This window comes from Gambusia affinis, linkage group LG09 (assembly GCF_019740435.1).
Source record: "Gambusia affinis linkage group LG09, SWU_Gaff_1.0, whole genome shotgun sequence".
NCBI lineage: Eukaryota > Metazoa > Chordata > Actinopteri > Cyprinodontiformes > Poeciliidae > Gambusia > Gambusia affinis.
This window is the reverse complement of record NC_057876.1, coordinates 30,160,728-30,181,357: the sequence shown is the minus strand read 5'-3', so window position 1 is coordinate 30,181,357 and position 20,630 is coordinate 30,160,728. Positions and strand designations below refer to the sequence as shown.

Sequence of the window (20,630 nt, the reverse complement as noted above, 5' to 3'; positions counted from 1 at the left end):
TTCTAATATAATGAAACCAGAACCAGAACCGATGCAGAATTGATCCAAACCTTGTGTTGTTTCCCTCCAGGTTCTTCCTGAAGTTCTTCCTGAAGTGCAACCAGAACTGCCTGAAAAACGCCGGGAACCCTCGGGACATGCGGCGGTTCCAGGTGAGCGCCAGGTGTTCTGGTCGGGTCCGTTAAGCCCCGCCCCCTAAACCTGCCTGTCCCCAGGTGGTGGTGTCTACGACGGTCAACGTGGACGGACATGTCCTGGCCGTCTCCGACAACATGTTCGTCCACAACAACTCCAAACACGGCCGCCGCGCCCGGCGCCTGGACCCGTCCGAAGGTAAGCCTTTCATCAGAACCAGCAGATCCGACCAGGCTGAGTCCTGTAGGGCCCCCCAGCCCTGCAGTGTAGTGTAGGGGCCCCGTGGTCCGTGCCCCATGGCCCCATAGGGGCCCCTCAGCCTTGTAGCGGTCTGTAGGGGCCCCGTTGCCCCCATAGTGTCCTGAAGGGGCCCCGTTGCCCCCATAGTGTCCTGTAGGGGCCCCGTTGCCCCCATAGTGTCCTGAAGGGGCCCCGTTGCCCCCATAGTGTCCTGTAGGGGCCCCGTGGCCCCCATAGTGTCCTGAAGGGGCCCCGTTGCCCCCATAGTGTCCTGTAGGGGCCCCGTTGCCCCCATAGTGTCCTGAAGGGGCCCCGTGGCCTCGGTGTCTCCAGGCTGGGATGTTTTCAGAGGCGATAAAGCTCCAACATCTGCTGCAGCTCCGTCTGCTAGAGCTCAGAGGTAAACTGCCAGCAAATTGCTGCCCCCCCCCCACCCACTCTGTGCCCCCCCCCCCACCCCCCAGTCTGTCTCTCTCCCCTCCATCTTCCAGGATTTAAAGGACCTTTTGTCCTTTTGTCTGCGGCTCCCTGAATGCGCCGCCTCTGCTGCAGCAGCTGCAGCGTTTGTTTTGCCCGTTGAGGTTTTCCGGCTTTCATCCAGATTTGTTGCTGAACTCGGAGTTGCAACTTACTTATAAATGTTGATTCGTTTGTCGCTTGGCTCCCTTCATCTTCTCTGACCTCTGACCTCTCTCAGCTTCCTCGTAGCAGGAAACTGAATTAAAATGCGTTTTTCTGAACGTGCAGCTATAGATTGGACCTGCGCCATAAAGAGACTGTCTGGACCACCCGTCGGTCAGCGCGGGTAAGGCTTAGGGGTCAGAGGTCACATAGTGACACTGCCATTGTGTGTGTGTGTGTCTCCAAGCAGCCACGCCGTGCATCAAGGCCATCAGTCCGAGCGAAGGCTGGACCACCGGCGGCGCCACCGTCATCCTCATCGGAGACAACTTCTTCGACGGCCTGCAGGTCGTCTTCGGCACCATGCTGGTCTGGAGCGAGGTCAGGGCCATTTCCATGTCCGGTTCTGGTCCGGTCGAGTCTTTCTGTAACTCTGCTCCGGATTTGTTCTGCTGGTTCTCATTCTGATTCTGCTCAGTGACTGGGTTCCTCTGGAAACTCTTTAACTTGTTTTAGGTTTTCACTGAGCAGCAGCCATTAAAGAGTTAAGGTTAGTGAGGGTTAGTTAGTCTTCCTTTAGCTGAGTGGGGGTCCAACCGGAGGGAGCGTCCAACCGGAGGGAGCGTCCAACCGGAGGGAGCGTCCAACCGGAGGGAGCGTCCAACCGGAGGGCGTCAACGGAGGGGCGTCCAACGGAGGAAGCGTCAACGGAGGAGCGTCCAACCGGAGGGAACGTCCAACCGGAGGGAGCGTCCAACCGGAGGGAGCGTCCAACCGGAACGTCCAACCGGAGGGAGCGTCCAACCGGAACGTCCAACCGGAGGGAGCGTCCAACCGGAACGTCCAACCGGAGGGAGCGTCCAACCGGAGGGAACGTCCAACCGGAGGGAGCGTCCAACCGGAGGGAACGTCCAACCGGAGGGAGCGTCCAACCGGAGGGAACGTCCAACCGGAGGGAACGTCCAACCGGAGGGAACGTCCAACCGGAACGTCCAACCGGACATTTTTCTGTTTCATTTTCCAGGATTTAAATCCCAGCTGGTGAAATCATGTGATGTTTACCAGATCAGAACCAGAACCAGTTCAGTGATTTGGACCAACTAAGAACGCTGCTCAAGTCATCATCATCATCATCATCATCATCATCATCATCATCATCACACGCTTTGATCAGCGGCACCGACTCAGATTGGAGAGAACTTGCATCATTCTGCAGGACCGGTCCAGAACCTCCATCTGGCATCCAGCAGCATCTAGACATGTCGCTGGTCCAACTCACCAGAACCATCAAGGTTCAGTCCAGTTGTCCAGAGTTCTGCTGATGATCCGGTTACGCGATTCTACATGAGAACTCATTGAGCGGAACAGATCGGCTGGTGGTTCTGATTTCAGCAGACCTGGAGGGGTTCTAGAACTAATCCCAACCCTGCAGAACCTCAGAAAGTTTTAGGGGCAGAAGAAGAGTTCTGTGAGGTTCTACAGGGTTGGGTTGGTTCTGACTCCAGAACCGGCTTGGGCTGATAATGATGATGATGAAAGTGATGATGATGATGACCTGCTTCTCCTCGGTTCTCCATGCAGCTCATCACGCCCCACGCCATCCGGGTCCAGACTCCGCCCCGGCACATCCCCGGGGTCGTGGAGGTCACGCTGTCCTATAAGTCCAAACAGTTCTGCAAAGGAGCGCCGGGTCGTTTCGTCTACACCGGTGAGTCTCCATGGTGACGAATAACCTTCTTCATCTGTCTGCTTCCTCTTCATGGCTCCAGGTTTATCTGCAGCCCGGTTCTGGTCCACTTGGTTCTGGTCCACTCTCTATAGGAGAAGCCTGATGCTCTCTAACTGCAATCAGGAACAAAACTGCAGTGATGTCATGAAGAGAAGGTTCTTCTCTCTGGTTCTCCTCTGGTTCTCTTGGCGACAGGAAGGTTCTGGTTCTCTAGCTGGAACCGGACCGACGCTCCGGGCTTCCCTAGAGCCCCCCAACCCCTCTCGCTCCTCTCGCCCTTCAGACTCATTGTGCACCGTATCTCGCTCGCCATCGAAGCGTTTACTGCCTGCGATTATTCCTCAGAATATCCAGATGTCATTCAAAGCAGCAGAAAGGTCAGATGAGGGCGGCGGCGAGCGATAAGTAAATGTCATGGCGTCGGGCGCTGAAGGAGCCCGGCGTGTTCGGCTGTCTGTTAAACACCGTTTATCGTCTTCCAGCTGCCGCGGACGCCGACAATGGCCGACTGCTTTTGCAATTCTAATCTGAGATCCCAACCCAGATAGAGAGGCGGTTCTGCTCCTCAGGAACCGGCAGGGGGTCCAGCACGACGTTCACCTCTCGTCATGCAGGAGACGAGTCATTCAGGGTGGACCAGACTTTCCATGGTGATCGGAACGTCGGGTTGGACCGTCGGATTGGAGCCTCGGGTCAGAGCATTGGGGTCGGAACTCCGGGTCGAGTCGGAGCGTTTCTATCAGAGGGTTTCCCACATTCCCGCCTGTCTTGCTCCCTGTGGCTTAGAGCAGCTTGAGGATTTGATCCGGCAGCTCCGCTCTGAGAATCTGGCCGAAGGCAAGAAGCGCTGCGAGGAATGACAAGGAGCCTGTAGCAGAGCAGGAGATAAACGGATTCCTCCTGCAGCTTTCTGCTCTTCATTTACACATCTCCACCGTTCCGACCACGTTCCCAGGCAGAAACGCTCTTCCTCTCTTGTGGCTGGGTCTCGGAGCCGTTTGGATCCGTTTGGATCCGTTTACCGACAGCTGATCAACCAGAGGGTTGTTGCTAAGGAACGGCGAAGGATCGATAATGGAACAGATTCAGGAATCAATAAATGAAGATGTTTCCATGTCGGACACTTCTGCTGTTTACTGTAGTGCTGCAGGGTTAGGGTAGTTTATCACGGAGCACTACGGTGTATTACGGTGTATTACGGAGCATAACGGTGTATTACGGGGGTTGTACACGTGGAGGGACTGATGTGTGCTGAATTATTTCAGCGTTTGGCCACTGATTTCCAGACAGCTGGGTTTTCCCAGGAAAGTCAACCCCTCCCTGCTCCCTCATTATTTCAGCTTTTCGTCACCACAGTTCCTCCTCTTCCTCACTCTTCCTCAGCTGCACCTGAGGTTCTGAATCTAGGAGACCCAGGAGGAGAGAAAACTGAGATGATGAAGTCAGACAACAGGAAGAGGAGGTCAGGTTTCAGGTTTGATTGTCTGAGAAAAAGATTTGTGGCCCCAACTAAAGCCAAACCGGACCTGACTGAGTGGGTCTGGTACCAGACCAGTTGGCCAGAGTTTCTGGTTCCAGATCAGTAAACATTCTGCTGGTTCTGATGGGTCTGGTGTTGAATCTGTGTCTGAGCCTGTCAGTCTGTATTGGTTTGTGTTTCAGGCCCGGTTCTGCAGGAACTCTGGCATGCTGTGCTTATCGGACCTTTTCCAGAGCGGCCCTCTTGATTCCTGGAGGTTCGCTGAGATTAGCAGCCCTTCAAAGTAAAGCGCTCGTTGTTTTCCGGTTGATGTAGAAAGTTCCCCTGGCGTTTGCTGCAGTTCCTCTCCGTAACTGAATGGAGCGTCAGATAATCTGCCGGTTCTGGTCCAGATGTGTGGATGAAGCGCTCCTCTCTGATCTGCAGCAGCGTCTCTGATTGACTCGTGAATTTTTATTGTTTCATTAGTGTCAGAGTAACACATGGAGGTAATTATGTCGAAGCTGCTGCGGCTCGGCAGCCGACCCGCTCCTCACCGTATTGGAGGCAGAATGTGAACGACGCTCCATCAGAACCATCCACAGCGAGCATTAGGACCGCTTCATCCCCATCTAACCATCGGCTTTGGATCAGATCTAATCCGACTGGATCAAGGGTTAGGGTTTCCGATGGAAACATGAAGCTGGCGGCACTCCAGATGCTTCAGTTCAATTAAAATATAAAATTATTTCTTCTTCATCTTCTATTTGTCAGGAAATAACAGTTTATCTTTCCAGAAGGTGTTAGCAGCACCAAGCGGTTTCCTCTGAGTCGGAATCACCTCCGTCCTCCCGGGGCGTTGTGTTGAAAGCTCCCGTCTGTCTGAGGAACTAAAAATACCAGCAGCAGATGTTTAAGGGAAGTTTCTCACCTGAGCAGCAACTCAGCTCCAGAGGCGTCACCAAACTCAAATCAACCGCCATCCGTGACTGACGGGTCGCACAGAACCTCTTAGATGACCTGAATAACAGACGACACCATAAATCCATCGCCACAATCAAAATGGAGATGAATACTCCTAAAATTCATCCTCACTTCCTGTTTACTCACAACACGACTTCCTTTATTAAACGGAGATGTTTCCCTGGACTGAGTTGACTGGAAATCCCAACTGGCTTCTTGCTAGAAGGTGAAGAACGCAGTGAAAGATGAAGATGATGAGATCGGGACGATCCAGAACCCAGAACCACAGTAAAGACAGTGAAGAACATCTGGAAGGCCTGGAAAACCGGCAAAGGCCTGGAAAACCGGCAAAGGCCTGGAAAACCGGCAAGGTCTTCAGAGCTGCTTGGTTTCCTACATCTGAAGGGAAACTACCAGGTTTGGGAACCCTGTAGTTTTGGGAACCCTGTAGTTTTGGGAACCCTGTAGTTTTGGCATTGATCTGCAGATTTGGTGCTCTGTCTTTCTGGAAAATAAACCTTAAGTCAGTTTTAGTTGCTGTTCAATCTCAACACTTTATATTTTTTGGTTTTTGGGAACAGCTTCTGATCCAGACTCATCTCAGGTTGCCATGGTAGCGACAATGTCTTGTAAGGTGGAAGATGGAGTCCGCCATGACAGGCAGAAATCACCTGTCCAGCTCAGAGCCGTTTCCTGGTCTTTGAGTTGGGGCTTTTTACAGTTGAGCTGTCTGTCAGGGACTTCATGTCCTTTCAGCAGAGACACATTTCAAAGAAGTCCACTTCAGGGACTTGTGGAACTAACGGTGAGTAATTAGTCGTTTCTGCGGGGCATTTTTAGCTGCTGTTCCTGAAAATAACAACTGTTCAGGTGGGAGGCCTATTTCTTCTAGGCACAGGTTATTATTGGCTGATTGGCAGATTGACGTTGTCCAACCACAGAGCTCAGAGAAGACTCTTCAGGGAATAAGCGGGAAGGGAGTGAGAAGGTTACCTGAAGCACTGAGGTTCTCAGGTGGGAAGAGTGAGAACAAACTTAGCAAGTTGGCCTCATTGGAGGACGCAATGGGAGGTGATCAGAGACGGCCTGTCCACTTGTCAGCGCTGACCTGCGGCGTTTCCTCGTCTGGATGAGGAAACGCTGGATGAGATGAGGAACCAAAATAGTCCAAAAGACGGGCAGATCCTGCTGCTGGGATGTTTGGGGTTAAGGAGGCCAGACTGGTCGGCCCTTTGTTGCTACGGCGCCTGAATGATTAACTGATGGATGGAGGAATGAAGCTGCAGATCAGATCTCTGTCGATGCCTTGTGGCCACTTGAAAACAAATAGGCATGTTGCCCCCATCATCAGTGGCGTTGGGCTGTGAGGCGGCGCTGACCCGCATCAATCACGGGGCCGGCTGGCGGCACGCCGTCCAGGATGATCAGAGCAATACAGCAGGAAGCCACGCAGCGTCTGGCTGAGTGTTCCTGCCACTAACGTGTCGTCTCCGTGGAAATGCAGCGGTAACGGCAGCCCGGTCCGTCTCCTGGGTGGAGGATCAGAGAGAAGAACGATGGATAAACACAGAGAGGATGAAGAGGAACCTCCTGAGATGTTCCAGAGGCTGAATCTAGACTTGACCAGCATGTTTACTCCTGAAGCAGTTTTCGTCCTGGTTCAACTGGTTTTATTTGGAGCTCCTCCGTCAGAATGCAGAAGTTTCTGTGCCGACGCTCAGCCTCGTCTCCTCTGAAGCTGCAAATCTAGCATCGCTAAATTAGTTTAACACGGCGCCCGCCTCCGCGCTCCGCTCCTCTTCCTCTCCTCGCTCTCTTAGCTGCCTAATCAGTGAGCGAGCCCATCAGCAGGACGCCGACCAACCATTTGATCCCCCAGCCAGCGGAGAGCAGAAAGCCGAGAGGACCATAAACACTTGATTAAATATGGGAGGAATCAGCCGGAGCCGAGCGACGGCCGCCGCGTCGCCGCTCGCTCAGCAGCAGAGGAAAATCAATAGGAATTACCTGGGAGAAAGTGGCACTGATGCCTGGAATTGCAGCATATGTTTACACTAAATCAGGCAATCTGTCTTCATATGGCGCTGTAATGTGAGGGGTCGGCCGGGGGGCCGAGGTCGCTCTCCAGTTACCGCCTGTTGGGGGGAGGCAGAAGCGCGGCTCTGAAAGCGGCCAATGGAGTGTGAGGTCAAAGGTCGGCCAAATTTTAATGAAGAGGCTTGTTTCTGTCAGCCGGGGGCTGACGCATCTCTGAATCTTTGTCCTGACATTCCTCCAGGAAGAGTCGGAACGTCGCCGTGAATTTTTGGCTCGAAGACGGGAGCATAAATATTCACACGGCCTCAGTCCAACAGACATGTCCTAACCCTAACCCTCAGGACCGAGGTCCCTGAGGAGGACCGGGAACCAGCGGTGGGTTGGCCTGCGAGTGTTCTGAGGTTCTGCAGAGAACACGTGTTCTTCGTGATCTTTAAGGACGGTCGTCATGGTGATGAGAAAAGAAAGAAAACCTGCAGAAGATCCGAGGCTGGGGTCAAAGTTCAGCTTCCATCCTGAATGTCCAGCCATCAGATCAGAGCTGATTAATGGTTTACAGTGACCTAGTCAAAGTCTAGACCTGAGAATTGGAGAATGCTTTAAAGTTTCCAGCCGAGCTTCACTGCCTTAGGACTCTTGGGTGAATCACCAACGGGAAGAGCGGGGTTAAAGGTCAAGCCTTTGGGAGAGGAGCAGAAAAAAATGTTCTGAGGTTCATCAAACGCACCACTTGTAAGTGGGACTTTGACTGGACCGCAGCTACTCGCTTCAGAGGTTCTGATGTTCAGCTGATTGTTATCGCTGTTCATCTTGGCTGCTCCTCCCTCCAAAAAGTCTCTCTGGGATCCCGAGCGCCGCATGGCGTGAGGAGGTAATAGATTCTCTGTTTCCTGTCTGGGAGGCGGGCGCAGCAGGAAGTTGGCGGCGAGGGCCGCGTCCCTCAGCGCTCTGTCACCCCTCACACATCATCATCCCTACCTCAGCCTGAAAGCCCTTTTTCTCTTCCACCGCCGCTCCAAACCTGCTCCGACAAATTTGATTTAGCAGCTCGCCGCGATCCCATTCCCGGAAAAGAAAACAAATATTGTTATAATGGTAATAACATCTATTCGGAGCGGCGGCGACAAACGGCGGCGCAGCCTTTGAAGGAGACCCCTCTGAGCTGCGGACGGCTGCCTTATTCTTATTCATGAAAGTGGCGGTTATGCATATTAGCACAAAGTAGCTATTCTCCTCAGCAGCAGTTCAGGTGTCAATCATCCTTACAGGATACAAGAGGCAGCAGCCACAGAGCCGAGGGGGCAGGATCGCCTGACAAATTGTCCCCAAAGTCAAATTTGACAGCCTTTTATGATTAATGGGCTTGATTATGGAGAAGTGTCTCCCTGAACTCATTTCCGGGAGTTTCTGCCGCTCCACTCGCTGCTGCAGCAGGACGGCTGATTGTTCGCAGAGCTGAATGAGAGGAAGGACAGAAAACACGGTTTGGACTGAATTAAGGCGGAATGGGGCCAATCTTGAACCATCAGCAAATCTGCTAGGAAAGACCAGCAAGAGGACCGCCGGGTTCCTGAAGGGTTCTGCACATCGTCCTCTAGATTGTTCTCTAGATCGTTCTCTAGATCGTCCTTTAGATCCTTCTCTAGATTGTTCTCTAGATCAGGGGTGTCAAAGTCAAATGGACGGAGGGCCAAATAAAAAATTTAGCTACAAGCCGAGGGCCGGACTGATCGAATGTTCATTGAGATTTTTTTAAATGACGCATATAGTCTAGTGCAGCGGACCGGCCCAAGCCTTCGTAAATTTCCTGCGGACGGGGGGGTGGTGCATCTCGCATTTTTTCAGACGGGGTGCCGGCTTGCTGCGGGCCGGTTCTAATAATAAATCAAGATCATCCCAGGGGCCGTAGAAAATCTTCTCGCGGGCCGGATGTGGCCCGCGGGCCTTGACTCTGACATATGTGCTCTAGATCGTTCTCTAGATTGTCCTTTAGATCGTCCTCTAGATCGTTCTCTAGATCGTTCTCTAGATCGTCCTTTAGATTGTTCTCTAGATTGTTCTCTAGATCGTTCTCTAGATTGTCCTTTAGATCGTCCTCTAGATCGTTCTCTAGATCGTTCTCTAGATCGTCCTTTAGATTGTTCTCTAGATTGTTCTCTATATCATTCTCTAGATTGTCTTCTATATCGTTCTCTAGATCGTCCTTTAGATCGTCCTCTAGATCGTTCTCTAGATCGTCCTTTAGATCGTCCTCTAGATTGTTCTCTAGATTGTTCTCTATATCGTTCTCTAGATCTAAATAGGATAGGTGGGTGAATGTTCTAAATCTGACAAACAACAAAGTATATCAAAACGGGACGGTTCTGGTTCTGGTTCTGTTGGGCTCTAACCGCCGTCCCGTCTCTTCGTCTGACCCGCAGCGCTCAACGAGCCCACCATCGACTACGGCTTCCAGAGGTTACAGAAGGTCATCCCCCGTCACCCCGGAGACCCCGAGAGGTTACCCAAGGTCAGTGCAGCACCACAGGTCAAAAGTCAGACTGCAGTCAGACCCATGCCTGTCAGTCCGACGCCTATGAACCGGCTGAGTGGGTTCTGTCTCAGTTCTGCTTGTTCAAAGCTCCATGGTCCGGTTCTGCTGGTCCGACTCGGTGCTGACCGAGTCGGGTTCTGATCCGTCTCATCAGGGAGGTCCAGATGTTCTGAAAAACATGCTACAAAATAAAATGTAAAATAAAAAATTTGACAAGTTCATTTAAAATATTTTAAACGCATTTATTTAAGTCTCCAATAATATTTAGTATATAATTATGCATTTATAATAACTTAAATACATTAAATCAGTTTTTTCCATATTTTTATTCCAATTTGAACATTTCCAGCTGCTTGATTGGTGCGTTCAAACATTAAAAGCTGAAAAATACTGCAGCCTGTAAACGCATCACTTAGCTGATCGGTTTGGGTTTTGGGTCCAGAAAGAAACTGCTGGAGGTTTTGGGAGGATGACAACATCAAATAAAATAAAAATATGCCTTGAAAACTTTGTAGAAAATCTTTATAGTTCCACACAAATATAAAAAATACAGAACAGAAGAAAGACAGTCGTTCAAATTGTTAATTAAAGCAGGAGGCCTGGAATGATGGGAAAAACTGCAGTTGGACGTCGGCGCCGGTCGACATCTGGCACTTTTCATTTGTTCATAAAACTGGGCCGATATGAAAGAGATACATTTACATTCATCTAGTTTCTGCTCTTTTTTCCACCTTGTTAACGGACAGATTAGCATCCGTTTAGCGGAGCGGTTAGCTCTGCGCTAGCAGATAGGTTAGCAATGTGTTAGCGGAGAGGTTAGCGTCCTTTTAGCAGAGAGGTTAGCGCAGTGTTTCCAGGAAGGTGGTGGCGCTGCCGCCTCCTCGCTGAAGCTAACTGAGGCAGATGCCGGCAGGCGGCGGCAGCCGCTGCCTCAGATGGACTCTGACACTCCAAAGCAGCTTCTAAATTGAAACCATTTATCAAAATCTGACATCGGAGATCCAGTCCCTAAAAAAGCAGTTTATTTGTAAATTGATACTAATAGTGAGCGCACATCGTCTGGCCTCTGCGGCGGCCTGATTTACAGCCTGTTCTGCTCCCTTTAAATATTTATTTATTCAGAAGAAAACTCAATAAGCCCTGGGATCGCCTGGCTCCCAGACGCTCCGCGGGTCGGAAGCCCGGCGGGGGGAGGAGAGCCGCCGTGAGCTGACAAAGCGCCATGTCGGCGGCGGCGGCGGGTTAACTGGAGCTGTCACTTCTCTTTAGTTTTCACCTGCAGCTGCCACTCCGCCACGCAGGGAGGAAGATGGAGAGAGATGTGAGGACAGATTGATTCGCTGTTGGCTTCGGCTGCAGGGAAACGAGTTAAACTGAATCTGGGAACAATCAGAGCGACAACAGCTCTGCTTTCCTCAGAACCGCTTCATAAACACAGAACGCAATTATTAAGCAAACTAAATCTAATTATCTGGAAATAACGACCAATAGTTCAGAATATGGAAATGAGGCCAAAGTAGCTCTTATTCAGATGAATTTGCACCAAATATTTTGTAAATAAAACATAAAGTGATAATATCTCACTATTTACTGTCTTTATTTCCTGGCATTATGGAAAACAGCGATGCTAACTTTAAGCTAGTTAATCCAAATTGTTTTAATAAGAGAAAAATATATTAGTTTAAAATTAGATCATACCAACTTATTACTAATTGACTGATTATAAAACACTTTAGGTGCTGAATAAATCCTGAATTATTTAAACATTTTAAAAAACGTGTGGTTAGCTCTTAGCATGCTAGCTGTTAGCATGCTAGCTGTTAGCAGTTTGTTAGCTGTTGGCATGCTAGCTATTACCGACACGGCGATAATGAAGACTATAGTGGGAGCATTTCCAACCAGAAGAAACAAATTAAAGAGCTGATCCAGGAGTAAGGTCAGAGGTCAGTCAGTCTCCTGTCGGACCGGCCGGTACCAGCAGAACTTCAGTCTTTATCAACAATCAGAACAAATATTCCTCATTAAAATCTGTTACAAACATGGGAAATATCCATGTGCTGCTTAAATCTGATTGATGCAAAGATCCGGAGCGAAGAGGGATCTGGATGAAGCAAAGCCGAAACCCGTTTGGCGCATAGCGTGCACAGCTTTAGCTCTGACCTTTGACCCCATGCTGACTCACTCAGCACCGGTCCAATCCGGGATTATTAACTCCATGAATGAGGAGATTTCCATTCTTCATGGGGAATAACGAGCCGAGCCGGATTCATGACACGAATTTCAATGTTTCCCTGTGAATCACTGCTCCTCTTCCTCCTCCTCTTCCTCCTCCTCCTGGGGGGCCGGGGGGTTCTATCTGAGGCTCTGGGTGATTTATCATTGTTAGGGCCGCTGTCTGATGGCTTCTCCTCCAGGGTCACGATGCTCCTGCTCAGAGCCGGCCGTAATTAAACCCTGAGAAACAGCTGGAAAATAGAGAGAGGAGGTAGAGGAGCAGGAGGAAGAGGAGCAGGAGGAAGAGGAGCAGGAGGAAGAGGAGCAGGAGGAAGAGGGCAGAAGTCAGGAAACACTAATCCCACTTCCTGTAGCTAAAACGTTCCTGATGGTTGGAGACTCTGGATCATCAGAGCTGTTGTCTGCAGGTTTCCAGGTTTCTCAAGGATTTCCAGGGTTTTTCAGGATTCTCCAGGGTTCCACATAAATAACTCTGCAGGGATTTTAAGACTTTAATACTTTTCTGACTTATTTTCTTCATGTTGTAGCTTGTTTTAATATTTTACCAAACTCTTTAGCAACAGTCACAAACAAGAATATTTATGAGTGATGTCATCCAGTAAATAATGACATCATTTAAAATGTCTTCATGACAACCTGACATTAACCAAGAATCGTCTGTTATAAATATGTCATAACAGCTATTATTTATCAAAATTTAAATGTATTTTTGTGTATTATTACATTATCCTGTCATTTGTTGTTAGTCTTAACTGTGACAGTCATGAGACCATTATAATTGTGGCATTAATATTTTCCCTTACACATTGGAATAGTTTCAGGTGTCATTAAGTGTTATTACACTGTAAAAAGCTTTAATAACATTCATTTACACACTAGACTACTAATAACTACCATCACAGCTGTAGAGCAAAACTTTTATACATTGTAATAAAACAAAGGATTAATTGTTCTTCAAACGGTTTAACTTCTGGTCACTTTATTGTAACTCTGAAATACTGATCAAAAACTAAAACAGAATGATTTATTCTTCACCTGAATAAAATTGGTTCTTCCATCAGTCCTGACAGGTTTTGCTCTGATGGTTACACTCTTCCTCTATCGCTCTGGTAACAGGAGATCTTCTTCTTGTCTTCGTTTCCAGGAAGCAGATCTTCAAAGTGTCCAGAAATGTTCAGAAATGATCAGAAATGATCAGAAATGATCAGAAATGATCGCTGTTCTTGCTTTGGTTGTGGTCAGTGTTAATCATGGTGAAAACCTTTTCATGAATTCAAACTTGGTGAGTCTCTTCTGGACATTCTCATAGTGACTCAATTCACTGAGGTCACTTCAAAAACCAATGTGATCTTAATTCAGCATTTATTTAAATACTATTCTAAAAATGTCCCTCACTGCAAACTGTCAGAATGTTGGACTGGTTGTTATAAATACAATTATTAATACCAGTAGCATAATGACTAGAGCTGAACAAAATCATTCTGATCAAATGTTTGTTAGGCAGAAATTCATCCAGCCTGTTGCATCATTTCATGTAGTTTTAGGTTCAGGAATGGATCTTATCAGTTAATGAACATTTGAAATTATTTCCAACCTGATACTCTGGTTTATGGATGTTTGCTCAAAGTCTATCAATAAATAATAGATTAATCAGTTTTTGACAACAATTAGTTGTCTAAAACATAACTTGTTAACTGGTGGATGGATTACCTGCCCCCCCCCCCTTCACCTGGAGAAAATAGTAACACAAAATGACTTACCTAATTATCTTGGGGAATATTTCATCTGCTTCTTTCTCTTTGGTCAAACAGGGATTTCTTTCTCTGGTGGCTGGTCCTCATTATCACCCTCCTCCCCTGTAGCTCGTCTTCGTTAGCCGCCTTCGTCCAGCCCTCTCCCCTCCAGGTGTCCTTAGGCTGAAATGGGTCTTCATGTGGATAAAGCTGCCAAAGCAAACAACACAAACACCAGACAAGTTGCTAAATAAAACACATAAAGGATAACTTTGACTAACATATTAGCTTTTAATTTGTTAGATTAAAATTGGAGGGAAAAATCTATTCGCCTGCCTTTAAAATATGTTTAAGATTAAGAGCTAACGTTACAGTAATGGAGTTCAATAAGTTTAGCTAACATTAACTTACAGCAAGGTAGCATTAGCTTGAACTGGTCATAGCTAACATTATAAAGAAAGAGAACATAGTAAATGTTATTTTCTCAAAGAAAATGTAAAGTTGATAAAACACTTACCTCATATGTATTAAGCTTCACTTTGACTTCTTCTGAAACAACTGTGGCTGTTATAAGTTGAGCTGGGAGACAAACAAGATGAAAGATTTCTTCTTCACCAACACACTAAACGCCTGTTTGTTCACTGCTGCCTCTCACTGGAGATAAGAGTTATTACAGCTTTTTACAGTGTAATAACACTTAATGACACCTGTAACTGTTGCAGTTGGTAAGGGAAAATATTAATGTCACAATTATAATGGTCTCATGACTGTCACAGTTAACACTAACAAATAATTACAGTCATGTAATAATACACGAAAATACTGAGATATTTATGACAAATGATGATTATTTAAGAAGACATTTTAAATAATATCAACTTTGCATTAAGTGTATTTACTGAATGACACTTTATGACAACAGTAATAAATATTCATGAAGATTTATTACTGTTATTATGTCAGTCTTATGCACAACCCTTCAAATAAAGTCACCATATTTTAGTTTTACTTCATTTTTCTCAGTTTCTTCGTGTTTTAGGGAGAAATGTTCCACTTCCATTTATCCACATATTAATATAAACATAAATATAATTATTTATACTGTTTGGATTATTTAGATTTTGCTAATCTTTTTACATTTTTCACACTATACTTTATTGTTCTTGTTTTAATCATCTGTTTATTCAATAATTGTCAATTACACAGAACAATTACTAATATAACATATGAGTAATTGTAGTAATTAATAATAATTACTATTAATTAATTGTGGTAATAAAAATAATTATTACTAAGTCATATTATGTAATATTAAATAATTTCTGTTAAAACATTTTATTAACACTAATAATAGATTAGCATTTTATAAAAAGTGTTGAAAGAATTCTGAAACATTAAAGTTCAACTTGTGATAAAACAGAAACAATAAAAACTCATTAATATTTAACTGATGGAAAAACTCGTCACTTTTCTGATGAGCCAATTAACCAATCAGGAGCCAGATCGAATTGAAACCACGGACCAGCTGAGTGTGTGTGCGTGTGTGTGGGTGTGTGTGTGTGTGTGTGTGTGTGTGTGTGTGTGGCAGCTAGCAGCAGCTCTAACAGCTGATCCAAGAGCAGGACAAACTGAAAGTGTCACTTAGAGACAAAATCTGTTCATTCAAAGACAAATGGAGGAAAAAGACGTGAAAGACATTCTGTCCGTCTGATCAGGTCAGGATTTATTGATCAATGTGGAATACAGACACACCTGGAAACTCCTGGAAGCACCTGGAAACTCCTGGACAGGTGAATTCAGAGAGCTGGTGATGGCAGCATCATGGAGGCCTCAGAGGTGTCATTAACTGGAGAAGGATGCTGCGTCTGTCAGGGTGTAATGAAAACACACACACACACACACACACACCCTGAGGTGTGTGTGTGTGTGTGTGTTTTACACAACAGCTGCTGAGTCGTGGCGTCTCCGCTGCTGCAGCCGAGCGAAGGAGACATTAACTAACTTCTGTTTTCTAATGGAGATTAATGAAGCCACAGGAAACACACACACACACGCGCGCAGGCAAACACACACACACACACACACACGCGCGCAGGCAAACACACACACACACTCAGGGTAAGATCCAGAGACGGCGTTTCATCTGAGAGGTTGATTAGTTTGAGTCTGAGAGAAAACAAAAAGGTTAAAGTGAAATAAGAGGAAGAGGAGGAAGATGATGAAGATGAATGGATGGTGACCAGAAGATGAGGAAGAGGAGGAGGAAGAGGAGACGTTCAGTGAGGATGAGGAATGTTTGCGATGAAGAAGACTTTGTTCTGCTCTGGGAATCAAAGTGTTTGATTGGTCTGATGGAGGAGCAGAATCAACCGGGCCTGACGGAACCGGATCTGACGGAACCGGATCTGACGGAACCGGATCTGACGGAACCGGATCTGACGGAACCGGACCTGACGGAACCGGGTTGTTGACCTGAAGAACCCTGGAAGATCCCAGGAGACGCTCTTCCTGCAGGAAGTGACCCGGTTCTGTTCTGGATGACAGCCAGAACCAGAACCTGTACCGGAGAGCAAGGTGTTTTCCTCCTCTCTGACCTTTGACCTTTTCTCAGCTCGGCTTTTCTTGGGAGTTTTTCTGTTTTCTGTTTGGATGAATCCAATTTCTTCTTCTCCTGTCTTTTTGCTGCGGCTGATCCGTTGCCATGGCGACCAGATGAACGCCGTCCTCCCGTCAGAGCGGCCATGTTCTGATCCGGGTTTTCTGTCGTTCTCAGGAGGTTCTGCTGAAGCGGGCCGCTGACCTGGTGGAGGCGCTGTACGGCATGCCGCACAACAACCAGGTGAGTCCAACCCGGACCGAACCGAACCGACCCACGACCCCAGGTTCTGATCATCAGTTCTGGGTCCAGTCACAGTTTGGTTCTGAAAACTTTAAAAACAGCCTAATGTCCATCCTAAACATCAGAACCGGCCCCATCGGATCAACCCGTATCCATGCATCCATCCATTCATGTGATCATCCATTCATGTGATCATCCATTCATGTGATCATCCATTCATGTGATCATCCATTCATGTGATCATCCATTCATGTGATCATCCATTCATGTGATCATCCATTCATGTGATCATGTCTATCAGGGCTCCTGGTCTCATTTTCTCTCTCCTCAAACCTCCGTCATCAGAAGCTGTTGGATTATTTCTGGGTCAGGCTTTGTGCCGTTTGGTTCTGTGCATCCTCTAACCGGCTGGCCACGGCCTAGTCCAAGTCTGACCCGTGTCCTCCCTCCCCGCAGGAGATCATCCTGAAGCGCGCCGCCGACCTGACCGAGGCGCTCTACAGCGTGCCGCGCGGCCACAACCAGCTGCCGTCGTTGGCCGGCTCCGCCGCTCACTCCGGCATGATGGGCGTCAACTCCTTCAGCAGCCAGCTGGCCGTCAACATCGGAGAGGCGACGCAGGCCGACCAGGGTGAGCCACCCCGCGTTTCCTCCCTCTTGTCCGACCAGGGTGAGCCGCCCCGCGTTTCCTCCCTCTCGTCCGACCGGGGTGAGCCTCCTTCTGCTTCTCCCCTCCAGCAGCTCAGCGATGAGGTGATGGGAAACCTCACGGCGAGGAGCTGCAGCCTCTGATTGCTGCTTAATGAAATCTTTCCAGCCAGCCGGCCGGGTAAAATTCGTCAGCATCTCACATCCACTTCCTGGATCAGAGTCTGACCCGGAACCAGAATCAGAACCCAGCTGCTCCAGAAACAACCAGGAAAATACCTGGAGGTCAGCTGCAGACAGTCCGGATCAGAACCAGAACTCAACTGGAAACAAGCAGGAAGCAGATCAGAAAGTAAAACTCCAGATATTGACTTTGCTCTGCGGTCCGGTCGGTTCTGTTGGAATCGGAGCAGCAGGAAGCAGCAAACACATGTTTCTGATTCAGGAAGTGGATCTGCTTCCCACGCCATCCAAACTCTCTTACCAACAGACACATGTTTCCCATCAGCTGATGGGAATCCCAGAGGCCGGCAGGGTCAGAGGTCAGGGAGGGGGGAGCAGTGATGTCACAGCAGGAAGTTCCAACATGGAGGAAAGAAAATATTTCATTCCCGTCTCTACCAGCAGAACGCTGCACCTGGAAAATTATTCACCCCCTCAAAAACACCTGACTTCTCCAGAGTGAAAATAACACTGGATGGATGCTGCAGCATCTCAATCAGATGCAAATCCAGACTTTGACTAGGCCACACCAAAACATTAATAGTTCCTGAGCATCCAGAGGACTTGCAGCTGAACCTTTACACATCCAGGAGTAGAATCCTTGATTCCAAGTGGTCCTGAAGCATCCCAGACCATGATGCTGCCTCCACCATGTCTGACTGTAGGTACAAAGTTCAGGCTCTGGTCTCCAGAGGCGGCATTAATAAATGAAATCATAACTGAGAAACAGTTTTATTTATTTAAGCTTTGTCTCATGTTTGATGATCAGAAACAGCAGCAGGGTACGACAGGTTGTGAATACTTTGTTTTTGTGATGGCGTTCCCCAGGGCGTGTCTGAACAAGCTTCCCGTTTCTCCTTCTTCAGGTTATTCCCGTAACTCCAACAGCGTGTCGCCGCGCGGCTACGTGCCGAGCTCCACGCCGCAGCAGTCCAACTACAACACCATCACGTCCTCCATGAACGGATACGGCGCCGCCATGACCAACCTGGGCGTTCCCGGCTCCCCCGGATTCCTCAACGGATCCACCGCCAACTCTGCTTACGCAAGTGAGTCAACGCCGGAATCAAACCTTCAACCAGCAGAGATGTGCATTGATGAGAAGCAGAGATCGACTTCCTCACTCTTCATCCCTGGGAGAGGAGCGACTATGTGGGACTGGTGCTGTTTGGGAACGTTGGTTTGGAACGTTTCCTGTGAAGGAATGTTGGCCTGGAAGTGTTGGGGTTAGGGAAAGTCGCGAGGGAACGTGGGTTTAGTTAGGCATGAAGTCAGACATTCAGGAAAGGTTCAGGTACTCTTCAGTCTTTAGACTCATTGGTCCAAAGTTTAGAGGAAGGTCCATGTTGCACCTGTCAGTTGCACTGTAAACACAAAGTCTCTGATCAGAGGTTTGGTTTTCAGATACTGAATCTCTTACGCTTGTGAAAACGTACAGATCTGAACTAAAGAAAGAAATGACTTCAGATCTTTGTCATTAGCTGCTATTTGCTTGTGCTAGCATCAGTAGTGCAACAGTAGGATACAGTCAACCAGATCTTAGAATCAATATTTGGCAGATTTCCTAAACTGTATCTTTTTAAAATTAATACTTAATAACTAGCTGTGTCTCTTAGCTTTAACATGCTAATGGTATGTTTAGTTATTTTCACCTTAAAGCAAAAGAAGTTAAGAAGTTAAAATTATAACTAGCTGTAGGTCTTGGCGTTAGGATGCTAATACTATCATTAGCATGTTAATGTTAATCTTAACACACTAAATGTTATTAAATTTTGCTTTACATGTTAGAATAAATTATTCAATCTTTTAACTCAAGGAACATTTTGGAAGTTGAAATAATTATTTGTAGGTCCTAGCCTGATCATGCTAAAGCTTTCATTAGCATGCTAATATTAAAGTGAGGGCAAAGGTTAAAGTTAACTTTATTTCACAGCTGGTAAGGGCTGGGCTATAAAACATATAAAGATTCACATACAGCAGAAATACTTCAAAACCATAGAGAATAATTTAGCTGTGGGAAAACCATAGAACATCTCAGGCGAGGACGGGTTCTGGATCAGGGTTCTGGATGGAGAACATCTAGAGCAGGATGAGGCTGATGGGTCCACACTGTTTTAATAGTGTGTTTGTGGTGTTTTAATAGTGTGTTTGTGGTGTTTTAATAGTGTGTTTGTGGTGTTTTAATAGTGTGTTTGTGGTGTTTTAATAGTGTGTTTGTGGTGTTTCAATAGTGTGTTTGTGGTGTTTTAATAGTGTGTTTGTGGTGTTTTAATAGTGTGTTTGTGGTGTTTTAATAGTGTGTTTGTGGTGTTTCAATAGTGTGTTTGTGGTGTTTTAATAGTGTGTTTGTGGTGTTTCAATAGTGTGTTTGTGGTGTTTTAATAGTGTGTTTGTGGTGTTTTAATAGTGTGTTTGTGGTGTTTTAATAGTGTGTTTGTGGTGTTTTAATAGTGTGTTTGTGGTGTTTTAATAGTGTGTTTGTGGTGTTTCAATAGTGTGTTTGTGGTGTTTCAATAGTGTGTTTGTGGTGTTTTAATAGTGTGTTTGTGGTGTTTCAATAGTGTGTCTGTGGTGTTTTAATAGTGTGTTTGTGGTGTTTTAATAGTGTGTTTGTGGTGTTTTAATAGTGTGTTTGTGGTGTTTCAATAGTGTGTTTGTGGTGTTTTAATAGTGTGTTTGTGGTGTTTCAATAGTGTGTTTGTGGTGTTTTAATAGTGTGTTTGTGGTGTTTCAATAGTGTGTTTGTGGTGTTTTAATAGTGTGTTTGTGGTGTTTTAATAGTGTGTTTGTGGTGTTTTAATAGTGTGTTTGTGGTGTTTCAATAGTGTGTTTGTGGTGTTTTAATAGTGTGTTTGTGGTGTTTCAATAGTGTGTTTGTGGTGTTTTAATAGTGTGTTTGTGGTGTTTTAATAGTGTGTTTGTGGTGTTTTAATAGTGTGTTTGTGGTGTTTTAATAGTGTGTTTGTGGTGTTTCAATAGTGTGTCTGTGGTGTTTTAATAGTGTGTTTGTGGTGTTTTAATAGTGTGTTTGTGGTGTTTCAATAGTGTGTTTGTGGTGTTTTAATAGTGTGTTTGTGGTGTTTTAATAGTGTGTTTGTGGTGTTTTAATAGTGTTTGTGGTGTTTTAATAGTGTTTGTGGTGTTTTAATAGTGTTTGTGGTGTTTTAATAGTGTGTTTGTGGTGTTTTAATAGTGTGTTTGTGGTGTTTTAATAGTGTGTTTGTGGTGTTTTAATA

At 46.7% G+C, this 20,630-nt stretch overlaps 1 protein-coding gene and 1 long non-coding RNA gene across 6 annotated transcripts in view; one reads left to right on the top strand and one right to left on the bottom strand.

The window, feature by feature from the left end:
- LOC122837101 (transcription factor COE3-like) overlaps positions 1 to 20,630 on the top strand; it is a 78,109-nt gene that overhangs the window by 50,256 nt on the left and 7,223 nt on the right. For 3 of the 5 annotated variants that reach the window (XM_044127207.1, XM_044127209.1, XM_044127210.1), the window contains 8 exons: positions 71 to 152; positions 216 to 333; positions 1,244 to 1,377; positions 2,578 to 2,704; positions 9,605 to 9,693; positions 16,459 to 16,524; positions 16,981 to 17,155; positions 18,261 to 18,443. In XM_044127207.1, coding sequence (XP_043983142.1) covers positions 71 to 152; positions 216 to 333; positions 1,244 to 1,377; positions 2,578 to 2,704; positions 9,605 to 9,693; positions 16,459 to 16,524; positions 16,981 to 17,155; positions 18,261 to 18,443 — 974 coding nt within the window. The remainder of the gene's footprint in view (positions 1 to 70; positions 153 to 215; positions 334 to 1,243; positions 1,378 to 2,577; positions 2,705 to 9,604; positions 9,694 to 16,458; positions 16,525 to 16,980; positions 17,156 to 18,260; positions 18,444 to 20,630) is intronic. The other 2 variants (XM_044127208.1, XM_044127211.1) reach the window with 1 other exon arrangement.
- Positions 10,004 to 14,339, bottom strand: LOC122837102. Its single transcript, XR_006371687.1, has 4 exons — positions 14,203 to 14,339; positions 13,713 to 13,895; positions 12,988 to 13,105; positions 10,004 to 12,182 (listed from the first exon to the last, which is right to left on the bottom strand). It is a non-coding gene; the product is annotated as an uncharacterized LOC122837102 (long non-coding RNA).